Source organism: Hyaena hyaena, unplaced genomic scaffold, assembly GCF_003009895.1.
Source record: "Hyaena hyaena isolate Hyena2069 unplaced genomic scaffold, ASM300989v1 scaffold_78, whole genome shotgun sequence".
Taxonomy (NCBI): domain Eukaryota; kingdom Metazoa; phylum Chordata; class Mammalia; order Carnivora; family Hyaenidae; genus Hyaena; species Hyaena hyaena.
In genome coordinates this window covers 723,111-748,567 of record NW_024080710.1, presented here as the reverse complement: position 1 = coordinate 748,567, position 25,457 = coordinate 723,111, and the positions used below count along the sequence as shown (strand labels likewise).

At 40.5% G+C, this 25,457-nt stretch overlaps 1 protein-coding gene across 5 annotated transcripts; it reads right to left on the bottom strand.

Annotated features, from left to right (window-relative positions):
- Positions 1–740: 740 nt before the first annotated feature.
- Positions 741–23,990, bottom strand: NCOA4 (nuclear receptor coactivator 4). 5 transcript variants are annotated; one of them, XM_039233731.1, is made up of 11 exons: positions 16,058–16,189; positions 15,464–15,501; positions 10,013–10,167; positions 8,657–8,797; positions 8,409–8,497; positions 7,850–7,958; positions 5,918–6,010; positions 5,269–5,415; positions 3,211–4,197; positions 2,632–2,772; positions 741–2,277 (listed from the first exon to the last, which is right to left on the bottom strand). In XM_039233731.1, exons 2-11 carry the CDS (start codon positions 15,471–15,473, stop codon positions 2,272–2,274), a joined length of 1,878 nt encoding a protein of 625 aa, XP_039089662.1. In that variant the 5' UTR covers positions 15,474–15,501; positions 16,058–16,189; the 3' UTR covers positions 741–2,271. The 5 variants fall into 5 exon arrangements, with proteins under 5 accessions (XP_039089662.1, XP_039089664.1, XP_039089663.1 ...); XM_039233733.1 differs by having other exon boundaries at positions 5,269–5,412; XM_039233732.1 differs by having other exon boundaries at positions 15,464–15,498.
- Between the last annotated feature and the right edge of the window lie 1,467 nt (positions 23,991–25,457).

Sequence of the window (25,457 nt, the reverse complement as noted above, 5' to 3'; positions counted from 1 at the left end):
AAACTTTCTCTGGGTATAAAGTGAAAGTGACTGTCTGCTCACCTAGGCCCAACACAGTTTCATGGTTGTGTTGAAATGAAGGGCTACTTGGCACCGTTAACGGCTAGGTTACAGTTTTTCTGTTGATGAGTAGTGAACAGTCTGTCCAACATTCATGCTTAACTTTGTACTCTTTAACTCCTCTCCTTACTTAGGAAAATTAGAAACAGATCATTAGAGGAAATAGATAAGAGCTACAATTTAAGGGAGCCTTGGGAAAACTAAAGGAGGTAAGGGCAAGTTAACTTAATTTTCTGAGTTTTGTCATCTATGAAGTAAACTTAAATAAAACTGCACTGCACGTTACACATATGCACAATAAATACAAAACAACTGGTGGTTATTAGGATGGGAAAGAAGAGTAAAAGTAGGGCCTTTTGCATGCACCTAGTAAGGAATTTGACAGGAAAGCACTGAACCTTGGCTGAAGGCCTCTGGTTTTTAAGAAAAATGAGTTTAATATATTTCATACAGAACAGATTAAAAATTAAAGGTAGATCTGAAGTCTGCAGGAAAAGCCTACAAATGAAGTTAGTAAGATACCTATCTTTGCTAATTTTAAGTGTCATAAAAATACACTAATATTTAAGTGAATATAAAAACAATTTATGTTCAAGTTGTTTCTCAGCTGTACTCCTAACCAAAGTTGAACGTGGTAGAACATTTTGTGACAAGGCAGTTTTACAAATACACACAACAACTCTGGCTGTTATGCTTTTAATGGAGGGAGGTACAAAATGCATCAATGCAAAAGAATGTTTTACATACTCATTAACATAGTGATGAATGTAAAATCAGGAATACATTGTTAAACCTCAAAAACTACAAACTTTCTTCACCCTAAGATAATGGAAAACGCTCCTTAAGTTTTTATCTGCCACTTTTATTAAAGTTCCCAGTGGTATTTGGGGGGGACCAAAAAACGGGCTCTTTTCAGTTGTGATTCAAGAAGTCTAACAAAGTTGTATGGCAAGAACTACAGGACTGTGAAGTTTCCCTAAAAGGACTTCCTAGATGACCACATCACAAACTCGAAAAGTATTAAGAATAACACAGGCAAGCTGAGTGGCTTAATAGTTTAAAAGCCTGGAAAGCAGCTAAGTTACCTCATTTTAGAGAATTTAAAAACATAAATCCCATTTCCTACAGAGAAACTTCATAAAGCATACTGAGAAAACATTCAAGTTTTCATAAAGCTTCAGTAAACACTCCAAGGCACAAGTGTTCAAAATGGCCTATTCACTAAAAGGTCACTGCATTCTACTTTTGGAGGTATAGGTTCGCTATGCTTGCAGTGAGAGGACACTTATCTATCCCTAGTTAAAAGCACCAGGTGTCAGGCTCAGCTTCCATTTACACAGGATGCACCAATAACTCTTAGGATAGCAAATAGCTCAAATACTGCATTTCCAACAGGTCTTGCCTTTTGCTGTTTGACTAGTCAGCACTAGGGCTCTTTTGCCTGGAATTCAGAATATTTTTAAGTGGCTAGGACTACTCTGAATACAGTCTTGAAGCAATGTGGAGCTCTTCTAAATACAGGAGATACTATAGTAACAAAACGGAAAAAGAAAATTTGCAGTAGCTGAGTCTCAAAAGGAGAAAAATAATGTAGAATCTGACATGTAAAGTTTTGTAATACCAAAAAATGCCAAGATTGTTAATACACCTTTTGGTTAAAAAAATCACTATTGGCAAAATTAACTATTTGTGTGAAATATATTGAATTAATTAAACAGAAGAATCATTACTTCCCCCACCAACAGAAAAAAACCCACAGCAAGGGAAGCATCTAAAGGAAGGCAACCAAAGGGTTAGGGAAGTTTACTAGCTTTTGAATACACCGACACACCTTGATTATAGAACTATTTCATTTTTAAAACTACAGTGTTTTAATGTACTTCTAGTAACAACCCAATCTAAGGAGCGGTAGAGGCTTATGAAAAAGACCTATCCACCAAGATGCTATGTTTCTAGTGGAGGGGTGAATTTAAGTTAATACTTCTGTAAGAAGGAACTGAATCACCTCAGCATCAACAGCCTTTTTCTTTTACACAGTAACTCATAATATGATGACTTATTTCTCTTAACTAGTTCAAAATTAGGCAGGAAAGGAATGAAGCTGACTGGGCAGACCCAGAAACACAATGATTTGGCAAGCCACACAGTCACTCGGCTCATGGAGGTGTGATAATTTGCAGAAAAGTTGCTTGACTCCCGTGTTCCATCCCTTCACATCTGTAAAAAAAAAAAGCCCACAGATTAAAAGTCACTTCACTGTAAGGTAAAAGCAAATCTCTCCCTACCTGAAAGCTCTAATTTCTCAAAAAACTATTAGAATCCACACAGACTCTGAAAATTCCCGACAGCTGTATCCCTCTTGAAAGTGTGTCCTAGTTATTTCATAAAGCAAGTTCAAGTGAAATTCCTGAAACTGCTATGATTCCCCCCTCACACACACTTGCTTAACAGACATACCATTAATAGGAAAGTTCAGTGGGCAAACTATGAATCCAAACAGAAGACAAAACATTTACAAACAGCTAAAATCTGTCATTTTTTTTTTTTTACACCAGTGGCATGTACACCCACCTGTAAAGGGGTTCGATACAACCACTTTTCTTTGTCAACTTTAAGCTGCATACAGGCAAAGAGGTCACAAACTGCTGGGAGGCCGTAACGGTCTTGGGGAAAGTTGTGTTCCTCCTGCAGGGGTGAATTAAGTAATACTTCCTGCAAGAAGACAAAAAGGGTGGGTTGTTACATAACAACTGGGAGGCAAAAGACCAACTTAACTCATTTTCCAAAGAGTGTAGTGTATAAGGAATAATGCTGGCCATTTTGTAATAAATCTTGGACATTCTTTCTAATAAACAAAAGCAAAGGTACAACTCTTTAATCTTTTCCATAGACAGCCAATAAAATGGGCTGGGTGGGCTGGGTTTTTTCTTTCCTGCAGCATGGGGACTGGGGACCTGGAAAATGTATAAAAATTTAAATCTGAATAATCACAAATCTTCCATTCTGTTCTAACATGGCATCCAAATTAATACCTAAGCCAAGTAACATCAACACATTTAAGGATCTGGCCCATTTGCAAGGTTTGGGATTAAGAAAGTACAAATCTATTAAATACATTTCAAATGGTATTACTGTGACACCTGTGCTCACCTTGGCCTTCTTTCGAAGTAGCCACTTGTCTTCCGCTGAGGATAACTGGCTGAGGTTTCCCATCTTGTTTCCTGGCAAGACCCAGTCAGCTGTGGCCTCGAGGTTCACAAGCTTTAGTTTGCCAGCTCTGTCCTCTGTACTAGGCACTTCCTTCAGACATCCTTCTTTGCGGGAGGGGGTGATGAGCCATTCTGACAGGGGACTGCTCCTTATGACTTGGAAGGAATCAGCAATACCAGAAGGAGCCACTGCCTTTGCTGTCTTAGCTTGTTCTGTTGCCTCTTTTCTGGAAGGACAGAGCCACACACTCAGGGAATCTATACACTTCTCAGGCTCAGGATTTGGTTCCACAGGCACACCATTTTTATCTTTCCCTTCTTTCTTTAGAAGCCACTTACACAGAGCTTCCTTCTCACAGTTTTCATCACAGACACACTCTGCAAAGCTCGTACAGGGCTCATTGGCTCTGCACACCTCCTCTACTTTATATGGCTCCTGATGGTTCTGGACAAGCCAATCCTCTGTAGTCATGCTGGGAGTGGACAAGGGTTTCTTAGCCTCTAAGTGGTCATTCAGGCACTTCAGATTGCCCAGGTTTTCAATCTCCACACCTCTGGGCTGGTTACCCCGACAATTGGTGCAGGAATCGGGCTTGACAAGCCACTCACTCACACTGTACGGCTCCTGGAACACCTGAAACAGGAGCTTAAACTTCTCACTGGCTTCACAGCTGCCTTTGCCAGGCTTCTGGGATTCCTGAGGAGTCACCAGCCAATCAGAAAGATCCATCTCATCTTGATCAAGAAGCTCCAGATCTCCAACCTTCTCAATTTCAATGGAGTAAGAACTGGTAGTAGAACGGCTATTACACTTTTGGGAAGTTGGTTTTTCAGGGACCTCTTGTTGCTGACTCTTATGGAGCCAGTTTTCTAAGCCCTTCAGGTTGCCCCAGACATTACTGAAGAAATTGCAGGCTCTGGCAGAAGTCTACACGAGAAGCACACGGTATTAGTTCACCAGCACATTATGACTGCTTTGGGGTTCAAGACTTCTATACGCTCAAGACTTCTCTATGCAAATTTATAGCACTGCCCAGTGTTTCTAAATTTAAGTATGTAAGACCAAGAGACAAAGAATTTCTCTGCTGGGATATTAAAACATATCACTGAAGAACATAATTTTCTGTAGTTTCAAAAAAATGGAAAAATATCAAATACAAACTAGGAGAAAGTATCTGTAGCATATTTGATAAAAAAGAGGCTAGCAGTTCTACATAATATGCGTTTATGAATAAAGAAGACAAAAATGAACAAATGATATTAGGAAAGTCATCAAAGGCTAATAAACATGAAAGATACTCAACCTCCATAATCAAAGACACTTCAAAACAAAAGCAAAATTGTTACTTTGTATCAAATTCAAAGAAAATAGGGTTATAAATGATTACCACTATTAGAGAAGTTTCAGAAGGAAGCACTCCTCAATATTCTGAATATTCTTCAGAATATAAACTGCTATCAACTTCCTAGAAAGCCAAACTGACAGTACATATCAAAAGTCTTAAAGGGTGTGCAGAATTATACTCTAGAAATGCAATTTATAAATTTCTAGGATTTTACTACTAAGGAATTTTTCAAGAATGTGCACAAATTAATGACTCCTGGCTGTTCAGAGGAACTGTGTTTATACTCAGAAAAATTAAGGATTTTAAGGAAGAAATTAAACGAAAGATAAATATATTCATGTCCCTTAGTGAAAAAAATCTGCTAGCCAAAACAGGATTTACAGATTTAAGTACATGTACACATAAAAAAATGGAAGTATATAAATGAAAATGTTAAAAAGTTATCTCTGCATGTTGGGGTTATGGGTTTGTATTTCTTTATAGTTCTCTGTTTTCTACCTTACCTATAGTGAAGAGGTGTCACTGTTGTAATAAAAACACATAAAAGTATTTCAAGACTAGAACTCAAAACTAAAAGACGTACACTAAATATTAATAACTAACCCCATCTACAACTGCTTCTACTCAGAAACAATAAAGGCATCAACACACACCTGACTATTCTCCAAGGTCTGCTTCTGTGTGAGCCAGTCCTGGAGGTTGGTGCTGGGTATGTATGGAGCCTGACGACCACTGGCAGGTTTGCTTCCAAGGAGCCATTCGCTTAGAGAGACAGCAGTGGTGCTGGACGCTGACTTCTGCTAATCACATAATACTTCACTGCTTAACAAGGCAATGCTAAATGCTGTCAAAAGTTCACCAAGAAAGGAGATCCAAGCTTTCTAATTTTGGCTTCCAGCTGACCCTGTACAAGTCACATGACTTCCCTAAGCCTCCACTTCAAGAAGTACACCTCATCTCCAGGGTTCCCACTCAAAACATCTAGGAGCCTATATTCACATAGCCTTAAGAAGTAAATCATCTCTATGAATTATAAAGAGAAGGTTCCCCAATAGAGAACTACCCCAATCAGAGAGCTAATGATAATTTCTTATGGATTGCTAACAATAACTTTCACTCTTAACATCTATAAAACCTCTAAATTTCTGTCATTCAGTCTCAAAAGGAGAATTTAACTGCATAAACTAACTCATTATCACTTGTGCCTTTTTACAAATAAATGGTAGCAAAAAAAGGTGATTTAGTCAAAAGAAACATAAGTCAAATAATAACTTCATTACCAGAAACAAAATGACATTTTACCTGTTCTGGCAATGGGATATAACCTCTTTTCTCCAGAAAGGGCCCAATATTTGATGATGAACTAGCATGAGCCATCAGGTGCTCAGGAATTTGCTACAAAATAAAAGCAAATTAATCTTTGAAATGCAAATTATGCTTTCATTCCAAAAAATTGACACTGTAATTCCTGGAACAATTTTTTTTTTTTGTTTTATTTATTTCTGAGAGAGAGAGAGAGCAGGGGAGGGTCAGAGACAGAGGGAGATACAGAATCTGAAACAGGCTCCAGGCTCTGAGCTAGCTGTCAGCACAGAGCCTGATACAGGGCTCGAAACTATGAACCGTAAGATCATGACCTAAGCCAAAGTCGGACACTTAACTGACTGAGCCACCCAGAGGCCCTGACACTGTAATTCCTAAATGTCATAGAGCAAAGCATTATTACCATTTCGACAAAATAAATATTCTTTATACTAAACTCAATGACCTACAAGTAGTTATGAAATCTGAGAATTCTCTATCTACTATATAACTACCATCATACAAGAGAAATCATCAGAATTGGTAGTATTACTGCTTAAAAAAATTTTTTTTGTGTGTTTATTTTCGAAGGAAAGAGACAAAGCGTGAGTGGGGGAGGTGCAGAGAGAGACACAGAATCTGAAATGGGTTCCAAGCTCTGAGCTGTCAGCACGGAGCCCAACGCCAGGCTCGAACTCACAAACTGCAAGATCATGACCTGGGCTGAAGTCAGACGCTTAACCAACTAAGCCAAGCAGGCGCCCCTATTACTGCTTTTAATAAGACCCAAGTGAGAACACGTTTGGTTCTTTAAAGACCATTCAGGGTGTGCCTGGGTGGCTCAGTTGGTTAAATGTCCAACTTTGATTTCAGTTCAAATCATGATCTTGCAGTTCATGAGTTCAAGCCCGGTGTAGGGCTCCTCACTGACAACACAGAGACAGCTTGGGATTCTGTCTCTCCTTCTCTCTGCCCCTCACCTGCTCTCTCTCAAAATGGAAAACTAAACTTAAAAAAGACCATTCAAGAAATATCTTATAAGAAATATATCAAAGTATTTAAAAAGGGGCGGCTGGCTGGCTCAGTTGGTAAAGCATGCAACTCCTGATCTAAGAGTTATGAGTTCAAGGCCCACACTAGGTGTAGAGATTACTTAAAAATAAAATTTTAAAAAACAAACAAACAAAAAAACCAAAAACCACGTACGGTCAAGTTATTTAAAAAGGTACAAGACCGGGGCACCTAGGTGGCTCAGTCAGTTAAACATCTGACTCTTGGTTTTGGCCCAGGTCATGATCTCACAGTTAGTGACTTTGAGCCCTGCATCAGGCTATGTACCGACAGCTCAGAGCCTCAAGCCTGCTTTGGATTCTGTCTGTCTGTCTGTCTCTCTCTCTGCCTCTTCTCTGCTTGTGCTCTGTCTCTTGCTCTCAAAAATAAAATAAAAAGGGGCGCCTGGGTGGCTCAGTCAGCTGGACATCCAACTTTGACTCAGGTCATGATCTCATGGTTCATGAGTTTGAGCCTCATGTTGGGCTCTATGCTGACAGCTCAGAGCCTGAAGCCTGCTTTGGATTCTGTGTCTCCCTTTCTCTCTTCCCCTTCCCTGTTCATGATGTCTGTCTGTCTTTCTCAAAAATAAGTGAACATTAAAAAATAATAAAAATAAAATAAAAACATTTTAAAAAATATTTTAATAAAATATAGAGATACAAGATGAATTCTGGAGATTATCAGTAAATCAATACCACACTGCAAGAACTACCACAGCCTAATGCTCAATCAACTTACTTAGAATATGAAACTTCTAAAGTTTACAAAATTCTCAAGAAAGCCACTATTCACAGTAAAAATGCGATGTTTTTAAGACCATCTGTGAGTCCATAGATCTGAGAAGTGCACTATGAATTATCTGAGATCAACACTACTCACAATGGTCTTGAGGGATCCAAATGTGGTGATGGCCTGGCGCAGAGCAGTTGTGTCCGTTTCAAAAAGCAGGACAGTTGAATCTTCAGGTTTGAGGGTCAAACTTCCCAGCCTGGAGGAAAAATAAACAAAATCTGGCTATTTTTAAGAAGTACTATTTTAATCTAAAACAAACCAAACTGAGTAATCTGAAAGGACTACTTTTCTAAGAAAATCATCACAAGTAGATGACTTAACTATGTACCACCCAGTATAATAAAGTAGGATGACCTTATCACAGAAAAAGAGAAGTCAAGTTAAATCCAAGACATACAATGAGTTACAAAATTGACTTCTTTAGGGGTGCCTGGGTGGCTCTATCAGTTGAACATCCCACATTGGGCTTTGTGCTGACAGCACAGAGCCTGCTTTGGATGCTCTGTCTCCCTCTCTCTCTCTCTCTCTCTGCCCCTCCCCCACTTCCGCACGCACGGGCTCTCTCTCTCTCTCAAAAAAAAAATTGACTTTTTAAAAAATATATCAAAGTCAAAAAGCCAAAAGTCAAAACAAAAAACATCTTTACCTCTCTAGGCACACAGAGACTTGATTGGCTAGATCTTTGTTTTGGGTGCGCTCCAGTTGATGAATAAGACAATTGAACTGGCCCAGTAACTGTAAGAAAAAAATGAAACACCGAGTATATCCAAGTTAACAAACAGTACTTGAGATTAAACTTTTACCTGATCTATATTAATGCCACATTATAGGAAAGACATTCTCTGGAAACCAAAAACCATAGTCAAACCAATTACCACCTGGCAACCACCTTACCCAGTAGAGCTGTTGGGCCTGCTGCTGAAGCGTCTCCTCTTTAAGCTGATAGATGAGATCCACCTGTTCATATAGCCAAACCTCACGGCTTCGAAGACATTCTAGGTGACGGCTTATGCAGCTGTGAATCTGGGCTTTAACCTAGGAAATGCATATCTTTAAGCTTCACTACTGTTGTAAGCCCAAAGAATGGTGTTTCCCACAGAATGGTGAGGTTCTTAAACTCTGGTAACCTTTTGGTTACCCAGTGACATCTATGGAGCATCTCCCCAGAAAAATACATATTATATACTCAAAATTTTGCCTCTAATTTCAGGGTTTAGGGTCCCAAAGCCCATCCATGAAACTGCCAAAGCTCCATGGACCCAGTTTAAGAATTCCAGCCATACAGACATTCATAGGCTCTAAAATCCTCACTCAATACACCCTCCCTCTGAAGAGGAACCAGTTTATTTGGGTGGCCTAAAGTAATCAAGAGAAAATAAAATGATATGTAATACTGATCCCCCTCAGTTTTTCATATAATTTGAAAACCTATAGTCTTACAAATTCATCAGTGCAGTACAATAGGAGTATTAATTTAATAGCTAGCCCTTATCTGTTTTCTCACTCTACAAATGAGCAATCCATTTACAGTAAGCCAACTCAGTAAAGAGATGTGCCACTACATGTCAACAGCTTCAAGACCATTAGGGCAGATCGTTTAAGTAAAACTATAAATTAAATGTTTCTGGAAGTATAAATAGCAATTCAGCAAAGGACAAATACAAAAATCCTAAGGAAAGAAATCAAAACAGCCATAAATTATCCATGGGACTTCACACGAGACGATTTTAAAACAAATTTTTCCATATAAAATAAAGTTGTATTTCAAAGTCATGTAATACTTGGTCTTCCCACTTAGCAACAGAGTACTATTAGGCCAATGGAACAAAAAGATTTCATTCTGGCTTGCTCTAATAGATAAAGTTACTTACAGAACCATGCCACCAACGAAACCATGCCACCACCAAGTTAAAAGATGGCAGGGGACATGATGAAGTGCCACCCTTTATGCATCAAGGACACAATGCATTTCATTCATTTTGTTATGTTTTATTGATGGCAGTTTTTGACACAGGGACCACACACAATGCATGCTGAACTGAACTCTTTACGGTGGTACAAGGTTTTCCAGACTCTTCTACCATCTGTTTAGTTTCCCTTGGGGATCAAAAGCATTAATATTTCAAGCACACTGTGCAAGGCGTGGTATGCAACTTTTTGGTTGTCACTGAGAAGTCAAGCCCTTGGCCATGCTCTAACCAGCCCTGTGCTAAGAGCCCAGACAAGGGGAGAAAAAAGCGCACATCACACCTCTCGCAAGTTATCTTTAATTTGCTGTTCAGCCCGGAGAACTCCACCAATAGCAAGCTCCAAGTCCCTCCGTGCATCACAACACCTCAAAAGGGGTTCTCTATTACTGGAGCAGCCACTCTGGTCCTGTGAGGTACTCATTCTGCTCACTGTTCCTTTGAAAGAAAAAATAAAAATCTAAATTGCACTGTAATTGCAACCAAAAACCACCTTTCAATCATTCCCCCAAATGATCATTCCAACCAGTTCCCAATAACTAACGTAATTAGATTACTTCCAACACACGACCCGGCACATAGTACACTCAATAAACACTGTTTCTTCCTTCCTGCTCACCACTACTGCATTCCTGCCATTTAATTCTAGGCATCTAGTTTAGTGATACTTCACATGTGAACAGACTGTTCCTAAAAAACACTAATTTTCCTATACTGATAGGGCAATATATAGTCTCCAAAAAGTTAAAAGAAAACACTAGAATATAAATTTCTATTTATAACACATAAAATCATAGGGGGCATGTGCTCTTGTCTTACAGATTTAGAGGTGAAGACTAAAAGGTCTAGACGGATCCATAATTACTTTGAAAAGTAGCTACAAACCAGTAACTCGGTAAACAGAGTTTAGGACATTGTTTAGATCTGGCACTTACCTATATTTATTGAGAAAAAGGAAATTTTAATGTATTTCCTCTTTTCTCTTTTCGATAGAACTTTTTTTTAATTTAGGAAGAACTTAGGGATGGTATCATAACTAAGAAGTTATGAAGAATGTAAATATTACAAAACACTTTCATAGGATTCTGATATAAGGGAAGTGTTCACAGGCATTGGTGTGGGAAGCTACAGGGGGTTTTCAAAAAGAAACAGAAGTGGAAAGAACAGCACATAACCAATGACATAATAGGAGACTCAGATAGAAGAGCATTGGAAAAACAATGAAGCAAAGCTTGACAAAAACTCCTGGAAGAAGTCTGGTGTCTATCCTGGATAGATCTAGAATCAGAGATCATTTCTAAACACTCAGAAAAAAGTAGTAATCAGTGTAGCCCAGCAGGTGTTCCCTAAGCCCCCAATGATACCAAAATTATTTCCTTCTTGAATAGTTTTACTAAACTGGCCCTCAGCGCAATCCTGCAGCCACGATCTATCTGGATGCTCGATAGTGTGGCCTTGTGGCAAAGTTACATACTGTCTTTGAGGACAGTGAATATGAGCTAAACAGAACTACAATTAAACAGATTATTTTTTACAAACAACTCAAAGGATAACAGACTGAGGAGAGCCTGTGAAGTTTTTAGACGTATGTTTTCCCCAATTACTCAACTATTTTCCCTAAGTACATGGATAAAAACATAAGACAGACATTAAAGTTGGGGTTAACACAGGACTTTGACAAAAAACAGATTCCAAAACAATCTCTACATGGCTCTTAAATCTTATAAAACAAAATGTAAATTTTTAAAACTTGAATGGAGACAAAGTAAAAGAGAATAAAATGTTTTTAAAAGGAAGAAAACTTTTAATTAAACTCGACATGAATTAGCACTGTGCAGGGTCTAAGAAAAATAACAAACTATTTGCATTTACCAACAGTATAGCATTTGTCACAGGACTAATCTCTTCCAATATTTATTACATTAAATTTGACATTTTTTTCTAAATAACACACTTTAGAAAAGGCATTCAGAAAAGGAAAAGAGGCTCTAAAACCATGAAAAATTTCTCCAGGAAGGGAAGCTGTTCAGCCTAGATAAGAAAGTTTCTGGGAGGACATGATTCCTACACTCAAATAATTGGCGACCTGTCAAAAAAGACTTAGATTTGTTCAGGATCACCCACAGGGTGATTAACATGAGAGGATTAACATGAGACATCTGAGACTGTATATGAAAGAACTTTCTATTGGTTCTGAAGTCCAGGACCTTCTCAGAGAAGGCTGCTCTCAGCTCAACAGCCTACCCAGTGTCGAGTCCTCCAAATGGCTGACTCCTCTTCCGACACAAAGTGAACTTTGGCCTAGACTGCATCTTCATGCCCAGGTTTAGGACCAGATAGCTAGCTAGAAAGGGACAAAAGCAGTGTGATCCCCACCCTCAGAAATAAAATAATGGGAGGAAGAAGCCTAACAGGCTTTCTTCTGACCATCTCAGGAAAAGATCCAAGAGATCCTATAAGAAACTGAAGGCAATTCAGGAAACTTTGTAATTTCCAACTGTTGTTTTGTTACCTTAATCTGTTTCCCCATAATGAGCTTTTTTTTTTTTTTTTTTAATTTTTGAGAGAGTGTGTGTGTGCATGGGGCCTGGGAGAGAAGGGCAGAAGGAAAGAATCTTTTTTTTATTTCGAGAGAGAGGGGGTACAAGTGAGTGAGGGGCAGAGAGGGGGAGAGATAGAGAAGTGGGGCTCACCCGATACAGAGAGAGCGAGCAAAGGACAGAGGATCTGAGGCAGGCTCCATGCTCAGCACGGAGCTCAATCCCAGCACCCTGGGATCATGACTTGAGCTGAAGAAATCAAGAATCAGGTGCTCAACCAACTGAGCAGGTGCCCCTCCCCATGATGACTTCTAAAAAGGAAGGGCTCAACTAAATTTGAGAGGAATCCCTGTAGAAAATTTTTCCAACCCTCAAAACACCAACACCAGCTGTAACTACTTTGCTAACTTTTTTTTTTTAAGTTAATGTTTACTTATTTTTGAGAGAGAAAGAGAGAGAGAGCGTGAGCTGGGGGGAGGCAGAGAGGGAGACACAGAATCAGAGGCAGGCTCCAGGCTCTGAGCTGTCAGCACAGAGCCTGATGTAGGGCTTCAACTCTCAAACCATGAGATCATGACTTGAGCATAAGTCAGACACTTAAACGACTGGGCCACCCAGGCACCCCACTACTTTGCTAACTTATTTTTCACAATGGAAGCTGCCATGTCTTAAGCACAGGAATTTGTGTACACTTGGTACACACTGTAGCGACTCTGAAAAACACCTGTGCAACACATGTGAAGTGCTGGCTCATACTTGGAGACCTGGAGTGTCACCTCATTACCACAAGTTGCTGCACTTTGCACTAAGAATTCTATGCAAAGCATGTTAGTTGTCTTTCCGATTAACCAAATTTCACCTGTGTCAAATTTCCCATTCTTAGGTCCTCACCATTTGTGTGGAATGCCACAATGTCTAGCACAGCATAAAATTTGATTAAAATTAAATTAGAATGCACTTCACAATGTCAAAACCTCCAAGCTCTACATCATATGGGTGGCTAACTGAAATCCATTCAAGTGCTGACTGTTATTACTAGATCCCTATAGTAAGTCTTTTCAGTTCAATCACAAGTACCACACAACCATCCAGTAAGAACAAAATATGGCAAACTGGGTTTTCTCCTTATCAGCTATGGACAGAAGGCAGGATGAGATTTAAGTTACCAAACTGATTTTTTCCATGTTTATCATGTTTTCAAATTAAAATGAGTGTTATCCTTCAAAACAGTCATCTTGTGGGGCGCCTGGGTGGCTCAGTCGGTTAAGCATCCGGCTTCAGCTCAGGTCATGATCTCGCGGTTTGTGGGTTCGAGCCCCACCTCGGGCTCTGTGCTGATAGCTAGCTCAGAGCCTGTCTTCAGATTCTGTGTCTCCCTCTCTTTCTGTCCCTCTCCTGTTCATGCTCTCTCTCTCTCAAAAATAAATAAGACATTAAAAAAATTCTTTTAAGAAATAAATAAAACAGTCATCTTGATTATGTGCTGCCGAAGCAAGCACATAAAAACAGTCATCTTGTTAAGAATAAGGATCTTTAGAGTTCATTTGTCAGCCGCTAAGAAAACCTGTTTCATTTCCTTATGATCAGTCCCAGGATGCTGGTCTCTCTGCTGCCTTGGGCTGTCTCCCTAACTTCCCTGTGCAGCAGAGGAGGAGGCAGTCAGCTTCTATAGCCTAGATCCCAAGAAAGTAGTTATGCAAAGGCTTGCCTTTTTGTACTGCAGTGAGGAGGAAGCCCTCAGAACAGAAATCAAGAACTCCACTATACAGGTGAACTCAAATCACAATGAGACATTTCATATGAAATGTCACATCCAAAGAGACATGTATGAAGGAACTAGTTCATATAGTCTTTTTCAACAATCCACCATTTGTTTCAGGTTTGAGAGCCTATTTTGCCTATTTTCTTACCTGTAAAAAGACTGGACCAAATCAGCTCTCATTCTAAAGTTCAAATCAACTTAAGACTTTTAAAAATGTCTGTTTTTATTCATCTTTATCATCCAAACCACTGCCCTATCACCTTCAAAAGAAGACTGCCTTAAATGTATATTTTTTGAGACAAAGTCTAAAGTTTAAGTGCTTCTAAAACTTCCCTGTCTCTAGGATTCCTGTCCTAGGTTTGAGGGTAGGAGAAAACAGATACACAAGCCCCTCAAATAAAGCTCCAGGAAAACCTAGAACTCTCCCAAAAGAATTCTACAAACTATGCCATCTTTGCACAGTGGTTTGCACAAATCCAATTATGAAATCCAAAGACCTTGAAACCAGAATTGAGCAACTAACCACAAACGAAGCTAAGTCATCACATGGTTTAACCATAAAAAAACAAATAACCCTCATGACCAACACAAACCACATTTTAAAGCTGAAAAACTCTTTGACATCTCTTTGGTAGACTATTCTCATTTTACAGACGAAGCCACGAAAGACCCAGACAGTTTAAATGACCCATCTAAAGGACCACAGCCATAACAGGTTTGGGTTTAGAACTAAGGTTCCTAAGGTCTAGTCTGGAATGCTGTGTGACCAACTTGTTCCTCTTTTAGTGTATTATCGCTCACAATTATTTTTATTTACTAATTCTAGAGTTTGAAATTAACATTCCAAAAACAACAAAAAGAAATTAACATTCCAATGGAATGCTATTGTATTATTGAAATAACTTCCATTAAGATTCTGTCCATTTTCATAGTCCGCAAGAAATTAAGACAGTTTTTCAGATCTTTCTTCCTTGGATAATGCTAACAAAATAAATAATGTTCGTGCACATCATGACAGGTTCAGAATAATCAAAACACTGCTAAATACCAGTCCCAACTGTGCAGGACACAAGCAGCAGCCCTGGATCCCACATCTGAATCACAATCACTCAAGAGTTCCATCCATCTGTGTGAATGAAGGCTTAAACCAGGTCATCTCTAACTGCACCTTCCAGCTTTCAGTGTTTATCACCTTACCCACCGGACCTCCTCTCCAAAAGAAAAAGGAGTCCACTTTTTAGGTATTTTCCTGGCATCCGAATCATTGCTAGAAACCCACATACTAAAAAACAATCCACAGCATACATCTATGTTCTATGGATTACTAAATTTGAAATGCTGCCAATTTAGTTGTCTTTGATGAGACTATATATATTAGACCGTTTGTACAAATTTTCAGGGGGAAAAAACATAAAAGTATAGTCCATGTTACCTTGAGACATTTCTTCTTCACGTCACACGTTCTTTCTTCTTGTTAAAACAAAAAAGGTTGTTTTTTATTTCACAATTCATTAACTCAAAGACTATATATATCTTACCCTAGACCCAGCCCACTTTTAATTCTTTATCAAGACAAGTATTTTTGAAATTCAGGATCTGTAATTTTTTTATACTTCACAAATAAAGGTTAATGCCTGAAGAAACTTACACAAAATAGCAATGAAATCACTATAGCATATTTTAAGATTAACACTTAAGAGTTTATTGCGCTAGGATCTGTCTACCTTTATACAATTACAAGCAATCAATCCCAGTGCATCAACTCTCCGAAGCAGTAACTAACTGAAAACTGACCACAAAATTCCCCACCCCATGACTTTTCTAGTTCAAAAGCAACAATGACTCATGCAACTTTCCAGGTTCCCCAACACTTTCTAAGAGCTCAGTCGCCCTTAGGAAGCTGCAGCCCGCAGGGTCACCTCTCAGCACGCATGCGCGCAGCCCAGGCCACAGAGCCCCTTCCCCTGCCCAGAGCGGCGAGCCGGCTCCCAGCGCTCCGGCTGCGGCCCTGGGCTGCCCAACGTACCCTGCAGGGCCAGTCTCGGCCACGCCACCTGCCTGGTGAACCGGAGGCCGCTTTTTCCTGGATTCAAGTGCTGAAGGTCCCCGAAGACACGGGCCGCGCCCAGCCCCGCCCGCAAGTGGCAGCAGCCACCGGCGGACCGCGCACGTCGGCGCCGGGGGCGGGCCTGGAGGCCCCGCCCAGTGGACACCCCATCCTGCCCCTCCATCTAGAGGGCTCCCCGCTTCAGCCTCTCGCAAAGCCCCACCCCCTGCCCCGCCGCTTCCGGAACCCAGGGGCCCACAGACGCCCGGGGCTCCTTTCAGCCTCCCCTCCGCCCTGCAGCTCCAACCCTTAGCCTGTGTCCACCGAGCTCCATTCCCCAAATTGTCAAGATTTCTAGGACTTAAGGGTTTTGCTGCTAATCATTACAGAGAAATAACAAACGTGGGTCAGAAGGCTTACCGAGTTATTCTTGGAATGTCCCTTCCCAGTAGCTTATGCTTCCTGAGATCACCACTGTCAGCCCGCCTGGGGTTCGGCCCTCATCTTTTGTTCCAGGCCCTCTCAGACATCCCCTCATATCTGTGACACATCTCTACCTGTACCCTAGTGTCTGTGTCTCAAAAAAAATCACATGCTTGCACACGGCCACAGTCCAGTGCCGCTGTTAAAACAGTCATGGATGCTCTTCATTCAAAAAAAGCTTGCCTGCAGCACCTACCAGATGCCAACTATTATTCTAGGTGCTAGGAATACCAAAGTTAAAAATAAGAGCCCTACCTAGAGAGGCAGTAATACAAAAGAAGAGGATGGGCTCTGGAGCTGGACCATTTGAATACAAAACTTTGCTTCCCACTTAGGTGCTGTGTAACTACAGGCAAGTCACTTAACCAATCTGTGCCTCAGTTTCCTGGTCTGTAAAATGGGGACAATAATAATGGACCCAACTCGATAAGAATTACATAAATTATATATGTAAAATGTTTAGGACGCTACCTGACACAGTATTCCTATATGATTACCATGCTGATGGTACTTCTGGTCTGGTGCCCTTTGCTCCAAAAAAGAATCCTTACAGCCTGCATATCTAATCAGGCCAGAAGACAAAATCTAGACAGCACAAGTCATTCCCTTTCAATCAGTTTTATTAATGCAAAATACTTGCTTTGGTCTATGCATATGAAATAATTTTTATAACTAATAAGAGTAAAGGAAAACCACATGACAAAAAGCAAGCACAAAAGGTCATCACCTTCAATTAAGCATCCTTCAGATTTCAGAAGAACAGTTTGTGGAGTCGCCTGTTTTATCTACGGTGCACAAAGTCTCTGGGATCAGATTTCAGACATTCATTACCAAAAAATAATGAGAGAATAATTTCTTAAAGTTTTTTTTATTCTCTATTTATTTTGGGCGGTGGAGGGAGAGAGAGAATCCCAAGCAGGCCCAACACTGTCAGCACAGAGCCTGACACAGGGGCTCAATACCACGAACCGTGACACCATGACCTGAGCCAAAGTCAAGAGTTAGATGATTAACTGACTGAGCCACACAGGCACACCTATGGCCCTTTGTATTTTAAGTCAAATGGCTAGAAAGGAGGAATTCTCAGTCTATCAAAATATAACTGATGTAAAAAATGTTTATCTTTTTAGATGTCCTTATAACATACAATGTGAATACAACAGAAACTATGTTGACCATCACCTACATAGCTGATAATCCCTACACTCGGTCTAAAACATCCCAACCAATGCCTCCACACACTAAATGCTCCAGCCCTCCCTTACTTGAAGTCCGAGTTGCAGTTACTGAAAGTCAGTGTTTGTTCTGTCAGCTTATGCCAACTTTGGTTGTTACTACAATGATGTGATTTATTAAATATTACATAATCATAAGAAGACTGGGGAGGGAAGAAATCATAAAAATCTAGAAGAATTCTGCATTCAAACCACTTTGCAGGCTCCTCTTAACTCCCTTAAGCTTCATTATTTGCCCTTGCATCTTTATAAAATGTTTACATTCTAAAGGGTATTTTACCTCTCTTCTGCTTCAAGAGTTCTATGCTTATTATCTCAGAACAAGTGAACCATCCACTCCTAGTAGATCATCACATCTAAAGAGAACATAAACTATAACTTTCCAATGACTCCCCACTTACCTACAAGATACAGGCCAAATTTCTTGTAAAGGCAATAAAGTTCTCTATTTTGTCGTTCCAACATGATTCTTCTGCTGTCTCTCCAGAGAAACCCCCACACCATGATCTGCTACACAGCTGTTCCATGCAAAGTCCAGGCTGGTTCACCTTGTCCAACTTGGCTCTCCCAACTCTTTCTGTCGGCAACACCAGTTCCCTTCTCTCCACCTGTCCACTTTCTAACTATGCCCAAGTCGCCACCACTATGAAGCCTTTCCTGACCAAGCACCCCTCTCCTCAATAGTTGTAGCCAACAGAGTTAGCTGCTGCCTCCTCTGGACTCACTATATTCTGTATAGATTTCCAGCAGGACACCTGTAACATGCCACTATTATTACATGTTACATGCCTGCCTCCTTAGCTTGAAGACTCCCAAGAGAAGGTATCATGTCTTACTTGGCTTTGTTCACCCTAATGCTCAACAGATAGCCTGGTAAGGGTGTCTTGGCATTAACCTCCTTCACATTCTATATGCTCTACTGATTTGACTTAAAGAGAATGGTGTTCCTGGAGTTGTGCTGCTGTGACCCTAAACTCAACAGAGGCTTAATATACGTTTGATAAATGGACGGATGAATAAATGATAAACAAATGTTCAAGTTCAGACTTATATAAATAATAAGTATAGTATAATTCTTCTTTAAACACAGATAATCACCTTGATGTCACACTAAGGCCTGCATTAATTCAGAAAGGTTTTTCAGAGGTGGAAATGTTTCTAGCAGAAAGCTTACTTTTAGTTTTCTTTCAAACAAGACAAAACCGGCAAGGGTATTGCTACTGAAACCATGACCCCAGGATATGCACAGACAAAAAGTATCTTTCCTGACACCAGATCTATCAAAGCTCAGCTATACAGATTCACAAACATCAGCAAATCTGTAAGTTAAGGGGAAATATTAACTGTATTTACAGCCAACTCTGGATATTTTTTTTTCTCAAAATTTTGCAGTACCACAGAAATTCTAGCTGACACAAGAGAAGTTTGGTAGGCTTTCAGAACTGGGGCCCTGCCCTATTTTCAACTTGAAACATCTGGCTATAATACAGTCAAGGATAAGAAAACATGTTACTTATCCACTATCACAGTAATAATACCACTGTATCCCTGATTTTATGATAGACATCTTGTGGGTTTTCCCACAGAAGTGAACATTTTCCCTTCTCTAAAGCTTATGGGACTAGCAATAATGCCAAAATCAAACTCAAAATATACCTAAGATTATGTTCTTATGAAATCAGTAATTGTCCAAGTATTAAAAGACTTAACTTCTTATCTATGACCTTACTGATAATCAAAAACCTTTTAACCTATTTTGTCGGCTATTCAGTCCTTCACTGAACCAAACTGTCACATTTGTAGAGGACTCTAGGTAATGCCAGATAATAGGACTGGAAGCCTCAAAAGTGCCTCCAAACATCTTCTAGCCCCAGAGAAGAATACTTGATTCCAATGAATAATCAAGTCAGGCAAAATCAGGGATGATGCCTTGGGATAAGAATGGCTAAGAGAATTAGAATGAATCATTCATATCGGAAGTAAAAAGAGCGCTCTCAAAATAATTTTATTCACTTGCCAGTGAATCTACCTAATTCGAAGAGAATGAATACCATGTCAGGCTCTGAGGTATTATAGGCTAGATGCAGTGTTATGACTCAATGTTAGAATTTAACAAGCAAAGACAAGCTGAAAAGGACTATATGGCAGTTCCTTTAACTGACAAGCATAGAAACACTCTTTAAAGCTGCTCAGTAGCGTAACTTGACCCCCTTATCAGCCTAGGCCACAGGCATTGTTTGTGGCTCTATGTTGAAACAAAGTATTCCGACATACCCATAACTGAAACAAAAGCCTAAATGAAAATGTGGACAAAAGCTTTAAGAGAGCTAAACAGTAGCAAGAAGAGTAATAAAAATGCCATGGACATCTATAAAGCCTTCATGAAACTGTACTTAAGCCAATACATACATAATGGTTCGTGCTTTACAGTCACTTTAGACTTGCAACCTAACTGGTATATAAACAGACACGGATTCCACTAATTTCAGCAATGCCTCAGAAAGTGCACTCTGAACCAGGAACACATTCTATTGTATCATGCATAGTGACAAGTCTTAATCCTGAGGGTCAGTATACTTCTTTTGAAAAAGTCAAAGATTAATATATTTTATTTTTTTATCTCCAGTGTAGTTAATATATAGTTGTATTAGTTCCCAGTGTACAATAAAATAATAATTACATATATTAACTCAGTGCTCATCAAGATAAGTGTACTTTTAATCCCCCAAAGATTGACATATGTAAAGCACTTAGAATAATGCTTAACACACAGTAAGAGTTATATAGGTATTAAGGTTATCCAAACGTAGAGTGTTCCTAAGCGACCTTTCATAAATTGAAATCACGTAAAGACGCAATTACCATAAATTTATATGGAAAATATTTTGAGCATTCCCAGACCCCAAAAATAACCCCTCTGAGGATTTTCTGCTACCTTATGACATATCTTTCTAACAGATGCACAAAATAAATTGAGATAAAGCACTAATGCTCACAGACACACTTCAAAGCTGTGGTGGCCTGCTGCTGAGATGCCGAGTGGAGTTCTCAGAGAAGGAGATTGGCGGTGCCACTCTAGCTGCTGGGGTAGCACACTGCCTCTATAATGGCTGGCTCACTGCAAAACAAATGCTGAACACTATTTTCCCTTTACACGTTTCTTGTAAAAGCAAAATTCCTCTTTGGATTTCTCTGGTTAGCAAAAAAAGATAACAAGTGCAGGTCTTTTGTAAAAGCAAAGTGGCACAACACAAGCTTTAAAAAAGCAAGGGATACCTGTAGCTATTTTTATCACTTTTGGTCAGAGAATGGGGTATGATAATAAATACAGACATTTTATTATGTAGCTCATCAACTCAGTAAGTCATGATCTTCTCCAGGACTCCTGCAGAAACCTCATGACTGCTGCCTCCCACCCCCATCCCACTTCTCTCCTGGCTCAGTCCAGCCTTGATTGCCTCCCTTTCTGCTCCTCCAGCATAGCAAGCCTGCTTCCACCTCCGGGCCCTTGCACTTTCCCACAGATATCCTCATGCTCACTCCTTCACTTCCTCAGGGGATCTGATCACTTCCTTAGGCTTTCTTCTCAGTGAGGCCATTCCTCACTATCCTATACAGGCTAAATCTTCCCTCCACAGTCCCGCTTAATATATTTTCTTTTTCTCCAAAGCACTTATCACAATCTGACATGAAGAAACCATTTATTTTCTGACCCCACTTCAGAAAACACACTGAAAAGTAAGTTCCACACAGGAAGGAACTTTGTCTTTTTGTTCACTGTTATATAGTAGGTGTTCAATAAATATTTGTTGAATTAATTCAGTAAATATTTAATATATCTTTGTGCCAAGGCTTTCTTTTACACATTATGTCATTTAGTCCTCAAAATATTTAAGATACATATTACCACAATTTTAAAAATAAAGAACCTAAGGGGAGGAGGAGGAAGAGAAAGAAAAAGAAGAGGAAGAGGAGGAGGAGGAACCTAAGGATTGAGAGGTTAAATATATTACCTACAATCACAAGCTTCCAACTGCAGGAACCAAGATTTAATCTTTAATCCCAGGTCTGAGTCTTAACTCCTCAGCCACACAATGTATGTGAGAGGGGTCATTTAGGTATTAAGATTTTATGTATTCATTCAACAAATATTTATTGAGTGCTTAAGCTGACTATTTATAATAGTCCCTAAAGCCAAAATGGTGAACTTGTGATCTAAAGGAGAATTTGTTCCATTGAGTCACCAAAAGCCCAGCAGAAAACATTAATTCTTTGAAATAAGAGACTGAGAGTTAAAAATTCATCAGCAGCAATGATGACTGACTCTGAATGTTTTCCAGTATGGTAACCCTTCCCTTCCTCTAAGAGGGAAATTATTATAAAACACTAGCCAAGAGGCTTTCGAATGGGGGTAGGGATGTGTCAGAATATCCTGCACAGTTTTCTGAAGCCTCTACACAAGTTCCTGAGATTCTGGAACAGCTAAGCTGATTTAATAAAATAGGGTGGAGTGGGAAGTCCTACCTAATTCTAAAATATCTCCTCCCCCCCCCACCCTTCCCCACCCCCGAGAATCACATTTTCCTTCCCTTACATGGCTCACCATGTTTTTCCACTTTTGAAATACCTGTTTACTCAACCGTGATAATGTAATTACAGAGGTTTATTTAAACACAAAAAACCATAGAGGCACCTGGGTGGCTCCGTTGGTAAGTATCGACTTTGGCTGAGGTGATGATCTGGCAGTTAGGGAGTTTGAGCCCCACATCGGGCTCGGTACTGGCAGCTCAGAGCCTAGAGCCTGCTAAGGATTCTGTGTCTCCCTCTTTCTGCACCCCTCCCCCCACTCTGTCTCTCTCTCAAAAATAAACAAACATTAAAAACACAAAATACCATAAAACTTTAGACCCCTATGATTTTCCCTAGAGACAAAGGACAAAAGTGTCATGAAAATAGGGGAAAGGAGAAATAAATTGTAAGGAATATTACTGGGCTGGACCTTATATATATTATCTTATTTATTTATCTTACCAAACAGAAAACCTAGCAAACATTCCAAAGAGAAAACCAAGTAACTTCTCTAAGCCACAAGATCCATGCACCATCCCCCATTTCCACTGGACCATCTGCTGTAAGTCTTCCTCCAAGGGTCTGATAGTCTTTAAAGTTCAGAAATGTCATGCTAGGACCCCAGTGCAGAAATGAGCCAACTATAACTACCCGTCTCACCCTCCCCCAAGAAGTAATTCAAGGATCCTTACAACCACATTTCCAAATTACCAAATGGGTGGTGGAAAGCTAAATCCATCTAAAAGACAGTTATGCTGTGGTGAACCTTACTCTGATTAGAAAACACCGAAAAATGGTACTGCGAAAAAAAGCTCTGCTTTTGTGATCTGCCAGACTCTAAGAGCTCTGACTGCTGTCATTCTTGATCGCATCATTCCTTTGTATCACATGCCACGTAAGACTGTTTCTATCACTGTTGCCCGCCACAGGAATTTAGTTTTACAAAAATAATTGCTGTGCCCATTTGTTTTCATTGCTCAACACCCTGAACACATAGGCAATAAATAAATGATTGTTGGTGGAATGAATCAAGGAAAGAGCAAAAGTTGCTCTTTGCATCTGCAAAAAGGAGAGAATCAGGCTACCTCTCGGGCTGGGAGGAGTATTACATGAGATGGTGGGTAACGTTGTGCTGGCACACAGAGGGCCGTAAAAAACATGATCTTCCTAGCGTTTCCACCCAACAGTGTAGGAATGGATATGCTCCGGGCCCGTTCGGGGAAAAAAGGGAGCCTCTTTCCCCCCAAGAAACCCTGGCGAGAGCAAGCAAAACCTTACAGCTGTCACTCCCCGGGCCAGGAGAAGGCGGACAGGCAGAAGGTGGTGGCCCCCGGGCACAGAGAGTGTTGAGGCCCGGGGAGAGCGCAGCCTCCGGCCGGACTACAGTCAAGAAAAGGTGACCCCCAGACAGGACGGGTCGAGGGAAAGGCTGGCCGGGAAAGGCAGGCCCAGGCCCGGTGGACAAGCGGTCATGGCGCCCTAGAGCAGCCCGCAGTGGGAGGGCTGGAGGAGTCGCGCCGGCCCGGAGGGCCACCACGGTTCTTACCAGCTCCAAGCGCAGCGCCCAGCGATCGGAGTGGAAGCTTCGTCCGAGAGAGACCGGCCCGAACAAGTAAAGGGCCGAAAGGAAGAGTTCTCGCGAGAGCACAACCTTCCTCCCACGCCTCACGCCACACGTCTGACAGTCTCGCGAGATCTCTGCTCTGGTCAGCCCAAAGCCCTTGTCCGCCCTCTAGAGAGCACAGAGCGCAGGCGCACACTCTTTCCGGGCGCGGAAGGTCCGTGTCCTTTCACCCTTACTGAGTACATCAGATTAAGTGAAGCAAACGTATTGAAGGCAAACTCTCTGCCAAGGATGATCCTCAGTGATTGTTTCATACCAAATGTCCTCATAGGTAGATTTTAGCTTTAATAAACAGATGCAAAAATAAATGTCAGAAGACACAAAAGGACAAATCTTGTCTGATTCCACTTAACATAATAAGATACATAGAGTAGTCAACTTTATAGAGACAGAAAACGAAATGGTGGTTGCCACAGGCTGGGGAAGAGGAGTTATTGTTTAATGAGTGCAGACTTTCAGTTTGGGATGATGGAAAGTTCTGGAGAATGAGTGCTAACAATGGCTGCACAACAATGTGTATGTTGGTAATTCCACTCAACTGTAAACTTAAAAATGGTTAAAATGGTAACTTTTATGGTCTGTATATTTTGCTACAATTTTTTTTTAACTTTAGTAAATAAGTAAATGTCAGAGTCAGTTTCCAAGCCACATCATCTGACTCCAAAGCATGTTTCTTTACACCACATCACACCACTTTGTACTTCTCAAAATTTGCCCAGTATAGCATTACCCACATTACAACTTTTTTATTTATTTGTGACCAGATATGAATATAGGAATCTTTCTATGTCGGTTTTGACAGAGGTCCCCAATACTTATTTCTCTGCTCCCCATGTTTCCCAGCAAGGTGAAGGACCATTAAAGTAGGTCCCACCCAAGAGTGACAAGGGGCAAGGCAATCTCTGAAGAAAGCAATGGGAAATATGGGTTCAGATACAGAAGCTAAAAGGCAGTCGGAGCCTGTATTGGAAGGGGAGCTGTGGAGAAGGAGGAGCAGGGCATGTTGGAGAAGCCCACAAAAGCCCCATGAGGAAGAAAAACCACCCTAAACACTGCTACGGGCAGAGGGAGCCAAGACTGTCCCTGACCCTTACCTCTCCTGCCCCTCTCCTCATTTCAGATGCAGACTCTGGATTGATACTTTTTTTGTAATGAAAAGTGACCAAAGCACTTTTTACTTACCTTAGAACCAAAAACACTACAGGGCCTGCCTGAATTGCTCAACTAGTCCACATAGCATATTTAAACAGGTAGGGTTAAGGGGCAGAGGAAAAATAAAGCTCTTTACCAATTGTCCACAGATTGTTCAACAGAGGACTGTGTGCTTGTTTGTGATCTGTCACGTACGCACACAGGACTCTAAGCCCCAGGGAAGCAGGGACCTTGTCTCTCTAGTTCATTTCTGTAGCCCCAGGCCCAGAGCATTACCTGTCCCAGGCACTCAGTAAAGACCTATTACGTAAACAAC

Bases quoted from the DNA above. Each gene is read 5' to 3' on its own strand.
- NCOA4 (XM_039233731.1), bottom strand. The intron at 8,498-8,656 runs GTAAGGTGGTTG...TTTTTCTTACAG, and splicing joins AGGCCCAACAGCTCTACTGG to TTACTGGGCCAGTTCAATTG. The intron at 5,416-5,917 runs GTAAAATGTCAT...TTATGTGATTAG, and splicing joins ATATCCCATTGCCAGAACAG to CAGAAGTCAGCGTCCAGCAC.